The sequence below is a fragment of the Lepidochelys olivacea genome, assembly GCF_965140295.1.
Source record: "Lepidochelys olivacea isolate rLepOli2 genome assembly, chromosome: 22".
Lineage (NCBI taxonomy): Eukaryota > Metazoa > Chordata > Testudines > Cheloniidae > Lepidochelys > Lepidochelys olivacea.
In genome coordinates this window covers 16495333-16508261 of record NC_140432.1, presented here as the reverse complement: position 1 = coordinate 16508261, position 12929 = coordinate 16495333, and the positions used below count along the sequence as shown (strand labels likewise).

The window sequence follows — 12929 nt, the reverse complement described above, 5'->3', positions numbered from 1 at the left end:
TAAGCCCCTGAGAACAGGCTATGTTTAGTTTGGCTACAGCTGCTGCTTCCTATAGTTTCTGACTCTCTCTCGTTACCTTTCCCCTAGTGTTTCCTTGTGTAGTTATGACAGCACAACTAATCTGAAAAGGCGACGTGGGTTTGAGGTGGGGTTTTAGACTCTGGGTAATCACATCGCTTGAGCTAGGGCAAGCACCGTGTGTGCCCAGAGACAGCTGGGCTTTCCTAACACCTTGGCTTTGTGTTAGAGTCCTTGTTCCCTTCTGGCTTGTTTTTTGTGTGTGTGCTGGTTGAGAGTGAGTTTGAGGGCGAGAATCTTGTTTCTTGAGAGCCGGCGGATGCGATGTTTTCTGGAGGAAGAGGAGTTGTCATACGTGTGGCTCTGTGGAGGGTGTTGTGCTCACGTGCAAACTGATCCAAAGCCCATTGAAGCCATTGTGAGGCTTTCCATTGGCTTCAGTGGGTGTTGAATCAAGACTTCGTTGTCCTAACTTACAATCTAAGTTCTTCAGCACAGGAACTGTTGGTGCAATTGCCAGATCCCGCAAATTTATTGTTTCTATGGCCTCCCGAAAAACACTTCTCTCCCCGTGCACTCATGTGAGCTGTATTTCTGATTGCTCCGTGCACTTGTTTGAGCTGCATTGCTGAATGATTGCTTCACTCTGGGTTATGATAATAAGTGAGCTGAGGGAGGTCATCCTCCTTGAAAAGGCTCACACAGGGTACATATTCTTTGCTCTAGAGAAGCAGCCCCCGGCAGCAGCAGTAATATCTGACATTTCTTCTAGAACCTTTCATCTCAATAGATCCAAAACACTTCACCAAGTTTTATAACTGTGTTTGAAAGAGCATTTACCCCACCACTGAGATGCAGCCAGCTCTGGGGTGAAATGTGGTAGTGATTCAACAGTGCATGAGAAAGTTTACACAACAGTTTAGGATAGGAAGTAAAGAATGCTCCTCACTACATAAAGAACAAGGTGTCCTTTCTCCCTACAGATTGACATTTCCAAATGCCATTACCTGGTGGATTTAGATAGCGCAACTGAAACATCCAGGGAGCCGAGATACTCCTCCAACAAAGAAGAATGGGTCAGCATTGCCTACAAACCATTCCTGGATACTTCCAGGTAAGTGTTTTCACAAGTTTGGGAAGGAAGACAGGGGCAGACAGGTGCATGAGCTAATTCTGTTCGAATTTCTGCATATGAAAGAATCGATCCGTGTACTAGTAGGAGAAATGCAATGGTAGGAGTTACCTTGAAATGACCCTCTTGGGAAAGGCATCTCTCTGCACAGGAGGCAGGCATTTATGTGGGGAGGTCTGCATGGTATTAATACAGCTTTGGTGCTCGTGGCTGATGCTGCTTTACAGGGTGAACCGCCCCAGTGGGTTAAAATCGTTCTAAAAATGAAACCTCAGCAGCCACCTTTGGCTGAAATACATTTTTCTTTTTTATTTGAACAAGAACTGTGAGAAGGCTGTTAGGAGGAGAAGAAATTAGAGTGAAATCGGCATCCTCCAGGCTACTCTGGGGTGGGATCTGTTTGGTTATATTAGGTTGAAAGTGACGGTGCAATCCCGACAGGGCGGTAGCTTCCTGGTCTAAATGATTCTTGGATGCTTATTTATAAAGATATTGTAAGGCAACTGTCATGCGATGGGAAGAGGGGTTTGCTGGAAAGATCCATTAAAAAGCAGCAACACAGAATCCAGTGCCCTCTTATTTTCTCATGCTGGCCCATGATGCTCTAGTAAGGACAGGTTTGGTGCACAAGACAGATGATCAGCTAAAGTTTTCCAAACGAATGCAGTCGGGTGATGGGAAGCTGCAAGGTTGCGCTTTACCCAATGGATCTGGGTTTTTAATTAAATTAACAAAGTTACAAACAAAAGAATCTTCCACTCAGCCTTAAGCTAGGCATAGCCCCTCTTCCCTGAGGTACCGTCCCTTCTTCTGGGACCATTGCAGGAGATGCTGTCTTCCTGCAGCTTCACTCTGCAGTGCAACTTCTAGTACTGCCCTCACGGGACTTCCTTGCACTGTCTATAGCCCAGGTGCAGCCTCACCACCTTAGCTGGTTCGGCTGGGAGCACCTGCTCTGGCATATGGGACCTGGGCCTATTTTAATCCTGGGAGCCAGCCACCCTGTGACCCCAGGGGACAAGTAACAAACCCGGACATACGGCATGGCAGCCCAGAGGCTGGGCATTAGATCAGTCAGCTGTTCAGAGTTTTAAACTAGATGGGATGACTGAGCTCTCACCTGGCTCACTTGGACAGTTTCAACATTGGTCAGTGGTGTTTGGCAAATGATGCTTTGTGTCCAGCTTGCAGTGAGAGACCGTGCTGTGCTGTTCCCATTGGGTGGGGTGGCATAGTACAGGAATGGCAGCATCGCAGAAACTTGTGACGTTGCCAGAAGAAGGGGGAGACTCATGAAAGCTGTGGAGCATGGTGACCGCTTTAACAATCAATCAGTCAGGTGAAACTGCAGAATAATAAAAAATGGACAGGCCTCTCTTGAGCCAGGTAAAACACCAGTATCTCTTCTCTCTTTGGCACTTAGACACCTGCCTCAGCCTGGACCCTGCACTCCCTGATAGAGAAGTTACTGAGGTTGTAGAACAAAGGCACAGATTGACTAAGGGCAGGGCAGGGGGGGTAATTGGCTTCCTTCGCCCCATAACAAGGGATTCCATTGCCTTTATGGAGCTCTTTAGACCTGGGAGGGGACTGCTGTGGTTCCAGGGATTCATGCAGCACGTACTGACAGGGGATCAGAAATCAGCCAGTAGGAGTCTTGGCCCCATGTGTGTCTCTGGGCAGCCTCTCTTCTCTTGCGTGCGCTTCTGCTGCATTGAAATTCTCCGTGCTGTTCCCTATCAGCGTCTCACAGCTTGAGCAGAAAGGAGGTGCAGTGCCTTTGTGTGTGCAGAAGGCCAGGTTGCCATAGCAGCAGGTCTGATTTTCATGCCTGCTGTGCACCTTGATGACTCACAAGGTTCAGGATGTGCTGTGCCAGGCTGTCCTCCCACCAATTAAGTGGACTTTAGCGTGTCTGAATCTGTGCAGCTGGAGTGCGTGGTGCAAATAGAGGAGGGAATGTGCAGCAGAGGAGGTCTCGGTCAGCAGGGTCTGAGCGGAGTAGTCAGCGTTCCAGCATCCCCCACCCCCGCGAGCGTGGTGTCCCTTATTGATTGCACTCTTTTCCCAGGAATTTTGAAGTACTTCACTCATTGTTCTGAGCACCATAGAGGCTCCTGATGCAGACCCTACAGCAAAACCCCAAAGACTCAATCTGATGGAAACAGGCTAAACTGTGCCCTGAACCAGGGCCTGCCTGAACAGGGAAATGTTAGACTCAAGTATGGACTCTCCAAAGCTGACTCAAGTGATTGTAGCACAGAGAGATAAACAAGGCTTACTAGCTCTGAATCTGCTCCATTCCCTGGCCAGACCATTATTTACTTGTATCACTTGAGTACCTAGAAGCCCCAGCCAAGATCAGGGCCCTGCTGTGCTGGCCAGGCCCTAGTGTGGTGGCAGGAAAAGGCTTTGCAAATGCCTTTTCTAAAGCTCTTGGTTTTGTCCTGCTGGCTTGTAAAGTTTTTACATCTTAACCTCCCAGTCATAAGCCAATCAGAGAGGAAGAATGGTCCAGGTGCTAGGGCATTGGCTGGAACTTGCGAGAGCGGGGTTCAAATCTCTGCTCTGTCAGAGACTTCTTGTGTGACTTGGGGCAAGTCACTTAGTCTCTGTGCCTCAGTTTCCCATTAGTAGAATGGAGAGAATAGCATTGCCCTGCCTCATAGGGGTGTGGTGAGGATAAATAAGTTACTGATTGAGATGTGCTTAGACGCCAGACATGTTCCTTAGATAGATAGTATTGTTTGGCTCATACTGTAGGCATTCGTTATATCAGTGGAGTGACTATGAAGCACCATGCTTTTGTTCTTGATTCTCCAGTTAGATACTAGCTCATTTCAGGACTGGAGCTGGGTTGTTACCAGCTGGCTGGTGAGCTAATTGCTAACATAGGCTGCAGATCTATCTGCTGAGGGTTGAATGTCTCCAAGAGATGGAGTCCATTCCACCCTGCAGACCCCAGTGTGGCCCCTGCATTCCGCTGCCGTTTGTGGAGCATCCACTTTGCACTTGCCCCTTTGCAAAGAGGGCGCGCTTGGTGGGTCCTACTGCCTGTGACTCTGTGGCAACGTTCCCTGCTGTTTAAGTAGCCTTTCCTTTGCTCGCCCTCTCTGGCCTTGGACATAATATGCCTAGTCTTGCTGATCGCCAAGCATGCTGGGGAACAGATCTGGCCAGTAATGCGAGTGTCTCATCTCACCCATTCTCTATGCCAGCTGGGAATGTCGCTGTAGGCACCAGAGCAATGCAACAAGGGACTATTCAAGGGATGCAGTTCATGTTTTTTAACCAGTCCTGTGAATTAGTGCCGATGGGAGCGATGTGAGAGATCACAAAGGTCTGCTATCTTGGGTGCCAGCATCCTCCCTGGTGGTGAGAAGCTGTGGCAATTGCTCCTGAAGGCACAGAATTTTCTTGTTTGTTTGAAGTGACAAATCCAATTCGTGCTGTCCCTGCTGCAGTTGAGAGGGTAATTATCTGGACTGGGAACTTCGCCACACAGGAGGAGCAGTGACATGGGCTGTAGGAGCTCCAGCAGGTTAGGTGAATGCCCCCACAGAAAGCTTTAATTGAATCGAATGCAACCTCCCTCCTGCCACTCTGCCCCAAAGGCACTTGGAACTGGTGGAAGGCACAGGCTCCCCAGAGTAGAGACAGCGCAGGCAGCTGGCTGATGAATCTGGTTTGGTGACATGAGCTATGTGTGTGTGCCGTGCTCAGCCTCGTCTTGTCTAGCAGGTCACTAGAGGGTGGTGGTCTCCTGTCCGGCTGGGTTTCAGAGCATCTGGCTATAAAATGGTCGCCTCAAGCAGGACTGTTGACAGTTATGGGCTATTTCCAGAGAGGAGCTGCCTATGTTTCACCTGCAAACTCTACACGTGTAAAATCTTGCACGACTGAGTGCAGCACGGGAAAGTCTGTGCAGAAAAGCCCATGTGCAAATATATGCACAGAGGCCTGTGCATAGGGTCAGAGAAGGTGTTTCAGGATCCTCCTTTATAAACCCAAACTGCTCATTTCCGAGCATTTTCCCTGCCCTCAGCCCGGTGCCATGACGTGTATATCAGATCTGGCACCTGCTGCCACACAAACAATTCTGAAGCAGCCCTTGCTAAACATGAAGTAAGTGTAAAAGGCATGATTAAAATGCAGCTTTAAAAAAAAAAAAGCATCCCCTCAAGCTGAGCTGTGAGGGAAGCAGCAATCAGCTCAGATTACAGGTTTGCAGCGCAGGGCCATGGAGCGAGACACATTAAAAACCCTTCCAACTCCAGCTCTTATTCTTTGAAAATAAATGACCCCAGCAGCTCAATTCATGCCTGCTGAACTGCAGGCTTCTGGGACTCGCTGCGATTCTCACATTGACGTCAGCAAGTGCAAATGTAAATCTCAGCTCCCTCTGATAAATGGTGTTGCTAATTGAATTAGAGAGCACTCGGAGCCACCAACTAATTATGCTACTCAGGCAGCTGCTTTGTCCAGGTCCATTTAATTCTGTATTGGCTGAGTGCTGCCATTCTGGCATAGAAAAGGGGAAATATATTAAAGCTCCCAATTAAGAAGCATATATTTTCTGGCTCTTTAGGCTGAGCTGTTTGCTAGCTCCAGGCACTCCTGCTCTTGCCCTTATGTTTTCCATTGTAAAATAATCTTAATACAAGATTAGTGATACCGTCACCTTGTGCTAAAATATTATATCCCTTGTTTGATAGGTAAGAGACTCCCCTATGCCATTTAATGCTGCTTTTCTTAATATCCAGTAAAAAGCTTTAAAAAAAATAGTTATTTCCTTTAAGTTCATGGTCAAGGTGGAATTTTCTACACCTCAAAGAAGTGCAAATGTTAATAGGTTTGCAGTAGGGCACAGACAGCTTCGGTCATGGCTATGCATCTGCTCCTGAACTCCGTGTGCAGAGAGAACCAGAATATCCCAACCCTTGTATCTGTGGCAAAGTTCCAACTGTGCTTCCTTTCTCCCTCTCTCCTCCATTATCTTCTCCCTCTTCCTACTAGTGCTAACTTCAGAAACGCAATCTCTGGCAGGCATTTGACCTTCAGTTGATCTGTGAAATTCAGGCTGCCAGGTGTGTTAGCAAAAAAGCTTTTTCTTTCCTAAAGTATTTAATCTCTTCCCCCAAAACAAGACAAATCTCTGAAGCGGGAGGGGAAAGCACACATAGACATTCACACTTTGGGCCCATATCCAATGGCCATAGAAGTCAGTTGAAGCTTTTCGTTGACTTCAGCGAGCATCGGATTAGACCCTTTGTCCTCTACTGTAGAGTAACAATTCATGGGTTTGATCTAGCTAGTGGCCTGCTGAATGGGAGCTCTGTACTGATCAAGGCCACACCCACAAACTGCAGGTGGACTAATAAAGAGAAACAAATATGTATGAAAATGGTACAAATTCAGTTGCATCCATTTCCCCCCACCCTTCATATATCACCTATTGTCTTAGAAGCTCTGGGTGAGGTGACCGATGGTAAAGATGCTTGAGCCCTGTCTAAATTAAGTTTCTAATGGAACTGCACCAGCAGTGGATTACAACTTCTGCTTTCCTTGCTGTAGACAAAGCCTCTGAGACTTGCCTTAGTGCATGTGGCTATTTAGCACAGAACAGCCTTGTGCTTCAGTGTCTTATTGTACAAAGTGCCCTTCAGCTAGAAACTGGTTGTTGCTTAATGAACATGAAAGCTCAGCTCATAATTGAGGGCCAGATACGTAGGTGCCGCCACCTGCCGTGCAAAAGTAAGTGGTTTGAAGAGACAGGCCTTGTTGGGGAAACCCTCGTAAGAGCCAAGCTGTGATTTCTTGTGTCAAAGCTGTTCGTCTTTTTTTTTTTTTTTCTAGGGTTCCTCATTTAGTTTTTGCCTGGATCCTTCAGGCTGGATAACTGGAGTCAATGTGAATTCTCTCCTTTCCACTTTCTCAATTCTGTTAATAAGATCCTACAACAGCCTGCAGATCCAGCAGTCTCCATTAGCAAATGTGTATTAGACCCCCCACGTTTCTGGTGGGCACAAACACCACCTTGATCTAAAGACCCTAGAGGCCTGATGTCAGATTCACTCTGCAGAGAGAATTGAATTCCACATTCAGTTATGGTCCATGCGGTTGGGGGTGGGGTGTGTGACATTTCCCTCTGGTGTTATCCAGACCGGTGATCTGCTAGGTCACTCCGATCCTTGGCTCTGGGAGCCAGCTCTGCTGTGAAAACCCTCACTCCTGGGCTGTTCACGCACAGCCTCTAGCTTGTAAATTGCTCCTTGGATTGTGCAACTGAATGACACTACCCAGTATCTCCAGTCCCAGATACAACCCTAGGAACCTCCGTCTTGCAGTGTCCAATTATGCCCGCTGGATGCTGCAAGCTTATATGAGTTTGGCGGTTTAACAAAGAAATTGATATGTACCAGGCTTGTTATCCCAAGGGGAGTCTGACACGCCTCAAACGAAACACACTGCTTCAGGTAGAATAAACCAACAGATTTATTAACTATAAAGATAGATTTTAAGTGATTATAAGTCAAAGCACAAGAAGTCAGATTTGGTGACATGAAATAAAAGCAAAACACATTCTGAGCTGATCGTAACACTTTCAGCGCCCTTACAAACTTGGATGCTTCTCACCAAAGGCTGGCTGGTTACTTTTCACACAGGCTCTCCCCTTTGATCAGCATTTCAGTCGCTTGGTGGTGGTGTCTGTAGATGTAGGTGGAAGAGAGAGAGAGAGCATGGCAAACGTCTCTCCCTTTTATCATGTCCTTTCTTCCCTCTTGGCTTTGCGCCCACTCCCCCCAGGTCAGGTGAGCATTACCTCATCGCAGTCCCATACTGACCAAACGAATGGGTTGACTCACTCTAACAGATCCTTTTGTTGCTGCCTAGGCCAGTGTCCTTTGTTCCTGTGAGGCTGGGCTGGGTTTGTCTCATACCTGCCCTGATGAGGGGTGAACTGCCTCTCTGCTTTTGGAGAGTTTTTTTCCTGGGCTTATTTTAAGCCATGAGGATACATTTTCAGCCTCATAACTATATACATGGAATTATAACCTATAACATTACTGTAACAATTACTATAACATCACTAAAACAACCATGCTCAGTGCATCATGAGCCTTCTGAAGACACCCAACATGACAAACTTTGCATTGGATATCACGCATCATTTTACAAGGATGAACACAGGGGTGCTGGGTGTTCCCCCAAGGTACATAGCATCACAGGAGGACATAGACTGAGGACTATGTCCTCTCACCCCAATACCACCCTCCCCCACCCGACCTGGTCCACAGTGGATTTCCTTGTGAGGTCAATGAGAGCTTTGCATGGAGTTGAAGAGTAGAATGTGGCCTTTATTCAAGAACTAAATTGACCATTATTTATTATGTTTGGCACGTTTTTGTTGCATGCAGCATTACCCAGTGGAAAGAGCTGCTTACCATTCTGCCCTTGGTTTCTCTTCTTCTCCCATCCTCTGTTCTTCTGTCTTCCCTCTCTGTCTCTCTTGTCTCCAACTCCTTCCCTGCAACAATTCCTAGTTACTGCTCACATTTGAAACACCATTAGGCTCTAGGCACTGAGATCCCAAGGAAATTAAGAGAAGGTGTGGAAGTTCACATCTCTCTAAGCTGGTGTTTCTGTCGGCAGACTCAGGAAGACAGCACTGCAGTGGTTTACACTTAGGTCCTGTTTGGAAGGTTTTTGCCACCCTTTTTTTGGGCAAGCAGTGTACTTTTTTTTAATTGGAAAGTTTGGATTGTGCAGTTTCTGAATATTATGCCATGAGGGTCACTTAAACACCTTTTGTGGGTTGTATTTGGTCCCGGGGCCATGAGTTTGACACTTCTGTAATTTAAACAGGTACATGGTGGCAGGGGTAGAAGGAGGAATAGTTCTTGTCAACAGCTGTAGGGGATAGGAAACAAGGACATGCTAGGGTCTTTCTGCATAACTCTGAGACATGCAGAATAGGGAAAACAGATCAAAAACAGGTTAAAGAATGTTTAGATAAATGAGAGAGATTCAAATTGGCAGGGCCTGATGAACTGCACCCTAGGGTACTTAAATAACTAGCTGAAGGAATCTCGGAACAGTTAGCAGTTATCTTTGAGAACTCATGGAGGATGGGTAAAGATACAGAGGACAGGTGAAGAGAAAATATAGTTCCTGTCTTTTAAAAAGGGGAACAAAGAGTACTCAAGGAATTATAGGCTGGTCAGCCTAACTTCGATACCTGGAAAGATACTGGAACAGATTATTAAAGAAATTATTAAACAATTTATGTAAGTGCCTAGAGGATAATAGGGTTATAAGGAATAGCTGAAATTGATTTGTTGAGAAAAATCATGCCAAACCAACCTTATTTCCTTCTTTGACAGGGTTACTGGCCTTGTAGATGTCGGGAAGTAGTAAACAGGATATATCTTGCTTTTAGTGAGGCTTTTGACACAATTTCACATAACATGCTCATAAGCAAACTAGGGAAATGTGGTCTCGATGAAATTACGATAAGGTTGGTGCACAACTTGTTGAACGACAGTCCTCAAAGTGTGGTTCACTGCCACACTGAGAGGGCATATCTGCTGGGGTCAGTTCTGGCTCCAGTCATATTAAATATTTTCACTAGTGTCTTGGATAATGAAGTAGAGAATACATTTATAAAACTTGCAGATGACACCAAGCTGGGAGGGATTGGAAGCACTTTGGAGGACAGGATTAGAATTCAAAACAACCATGACAAATTGGAGCATTGGTCTGAAATCAACAAGATGAAATTCAATAAAGACAAGTGCAAAATATTTCAGTTAGGAATGAAAAATCAGATGCACAACTACAAAATTGGAACTAACTGGCTAGGTGGTAATACTGCTGAAAAGGATCTGGGGATTATAGTGGACCACGATTTGAATCTGAGTCCACAATGTGGTGCAGTTGCGAAAAAGGCGAATATTCTAAGGCATATTAACAGGAGTGCCATAGATAAGACATGGGAGGTGTCAAGGTTCTGTACCCTAGCGTTCAGAGTAGGGAAGGATGTGGGGACCTGCATGAAAACCTCCTAAGCTTACTTTTACCAGCTTAGGTTAAAACTTCCCCAAGGTACAAACTATTTTACTCTTTGCCCTTGGACTTTTGCTGCCACCACCAAATGTCTAACCGGTATTATTATTATTAGGAAAGAGCCCGTTTGGAAACGTCTTTCCCCCCAGAATCCTCTCTTACCTTTACACCCCCTTTCCTGGGGAAGGCTTGATAAAAATCCTCACCAATTTGCATAGGTGACCACAGACCCAAACCCTTGGATCTTAAGAACAATGAAAAAGCATTCAATTTCTTAAAAGAAGAATTTTAATAGAAAAAGTAAAAAGAATCACCTCTGTAAAATCAGGATGGTAAATATCTTACAGGGTAATTAGATTCAAAACATAGAGAATCCCTCTAGGCAAAACCTTAAGTTACAAAAAGTCACAAAAACAGGAATATCCATTCCATTCAGCACAGCGTATTTTCTCAGCCGTTTAAAGAAATCATAATCTAACGCATATCTAGCTAGATTACTTACTAAGTTCTAAGACTCCATTCCTGTTCTGTCCCTGGCAAAAGCATCACACAGACAGACCCAGACCCTTTGTTTCTCCCCCCCTCCAGCTTTGAAAGTATCTTGTCTCCTCATTGGTCATTTTGGTCAGGTGCCAGCGAGGTTATCCTAGCTTCTAAACCCTTTACAGGTGTAAGGGTTTTTCCTCTGGCCAGGAGGGATTTTAAAGGTGTTTACCCTTCCCTTTATATTTATGACAGGAGGTAATTATCCCCACTTTACTTGGCATTGGTGAGGCCTCAGCGGGCGTGCTGGGTCCAGTTGTGAGCCCCACACTTGAGGAATGATGTGGACAAATTGGAGAGAATCCAGAGGAGAGCAACAAAAGCGTTAAGAGGTTTACAGAATCTGACCTATGAGGAAAGGTTAAACAAAGTGGGCATGTTGAGTCTTGAGAAAAGACGACGGGGTGAGGGGGGGACCTGTTAACAGACTTCAGCTATGTTAAAGGGCTCTTATAAAGAGGGGATGGTGACTAATTGTTCTCCATGGCCACTGAAGGTAGGATGAGAAGGAATGGGCAAGGGAGATTTAGGTTAGATACTAGGAAAATCTTTCTAACTATAAGGATAGTTAAGCTCTGAAATAGGCTTCCAGAGGTGGTTGTGGAATCCTCTTGGTTGGACAAACATTTGTGAGAGATGGTTTAGGTTTACTTGTCCTGCCCCAGCACAGGAGGCTGGACTTGATGAATTCTTATGATCCTGTGCCGGAGCTAACTTGGGGATTTCAGCTGCTGAGTGATGCTGCTTCAAAAATCAGACTCTCTGTCACCCGCTGCTGGGTAAAATGGGCTCCCATTGTGTCGACGTGGCTCCAAGTCAGAGGAAGAGGCTCTGTGGTCGAGCTTCTGTCAGCATGACATGAGTATGGAGGGGGCTGCATGATTTAAGGCTGTTCCAGTGCTGCAGACTGTGTGCACAGGAGTGCAGTCAGGGCTACCCCCTGCCTTTCTGTCCTCTAGCCCAGCTTCATATGGCAAATTAAAGAAATGACCTCAGTTTAACACATGCTGCTCTCCCCTACCCCGATCAAGCCCAGAGCTTGGGGGGATTGTGCTGGTCTCTGTTACTTGCCTAGCTCAGCAGGCCAATTTCTTCGCTCTCATTTTTCATGCTCCTGTTTTTTAACAAGCATCCAGAACAGCTTGAAATTGCTTTTTCTTGAGTGAAATGAAGTGAAACTAAAGCCGTTCAACAGCGAGCTCCGAGCTTCAGGATTGTGGGATCTCAGTGTTTGTGCCTGCCAAGCGTTGTGTTACTGTCGGCTCTGGTGGTGGTGGGCTGCCAGCCGGGGTGGGGAGATGCCAATGCAAAGCGCAGTAATGACATGGTGTTCATTAGTTAGCTCCAAGACGCGGAGAAGGAAATGCAAGAACTGCTTTCTGAGGAAGTTGCCTTTGCCTCCAGCCATTCTTGTTTCAAGGAGTGGGGGGGCCTTCAGTTTCCAAGCACAGAGAAATGACAGCTGGAAAGAATGCTGCTTGTTCAAAACATATGAAAATTACCATCTTCCTCCTAGTTATTTGCTACTAAGTGATTGTGCTTAGAACACATTCCCATTCTAGCAGCTCAGGATCTCACAAGGAACGAGGATTTCCAATGGTTCTTTTATTTTGGGAACGTGCTGGATGCTTTACAATTTGCAAAGGGCCCAAATGTTATTGCAGAAAATGAATGGAACTTTTGGTTCTCTCCCTTCTGAAATGAAGTAAGCCTCATTTTACATCCCAAAGGGGAGCAGTCTTTGTGCTTGGCTAGAAGCAGACAAGAGGGATGGTGGATGTTGAGAGGATGTGTGGTCTTTTGGTTAAGGCAAAACTGGGTTCAATCCTCTGCTCTGCCTCTGAGAGCTTGGGCAAGTCTCTTGGTGCCTCAGTTTACCATCTGGAGATAATGATACTTCCCTTTCCCGTACCCTTTGTCTATTTAGAAAGTCCCTGCCTGAAAAGTTTACAATCTCTTACACGGTGTTTGTACAGTACCAAGCAAAATGGGGCCTGATCTTGATTGGAGCCTGTGGGCCCTACTTTAATACAAATAATAAATAATGCCTTTCCCTGCGGGAAACCTGAATTCCAGGTTGCAAGAGATCACGAGTTTGGTGGTCTCCATTTGTTCCCAAGTACTGTGACGCACTGAATTTTCCAAGTACCTTTGGAGTCCACGTGGAGCC

The 12929-nt window shown here is 46.0% G+C and overlaps 1 protein-coding gene across 7 annotated transcripts in view; it reads left to right on the top strand.

Moving 5' to 3' along the window:
- LOC311511218 (alpha-1,2-mannosyltransferase ALG9) overlaps positions 1 to 12929 on the top strand; it is a 126067-nt gene that overhangs the window by 46386 nt on the left and 66752 nt on the right. For all 7 annotated transcript variants that reach the window (XR_014709217.1, XR_014709218.1, XR_014709219.1 and 4 more), the window contains one exon: positions 1002 to 1132. Coding sequence is in view for 4 of the 7 variants with exons in the window: in XM_084611634.1 (XP_084467760.1) it covers positions 1002 to 1132 (131 nt within the window). In the remaining 3 variants the exon portion in view is untranslated. The remainder of the gene's footprint in view (positions 1 to 1001; positions 1133 to 12929) is intronic.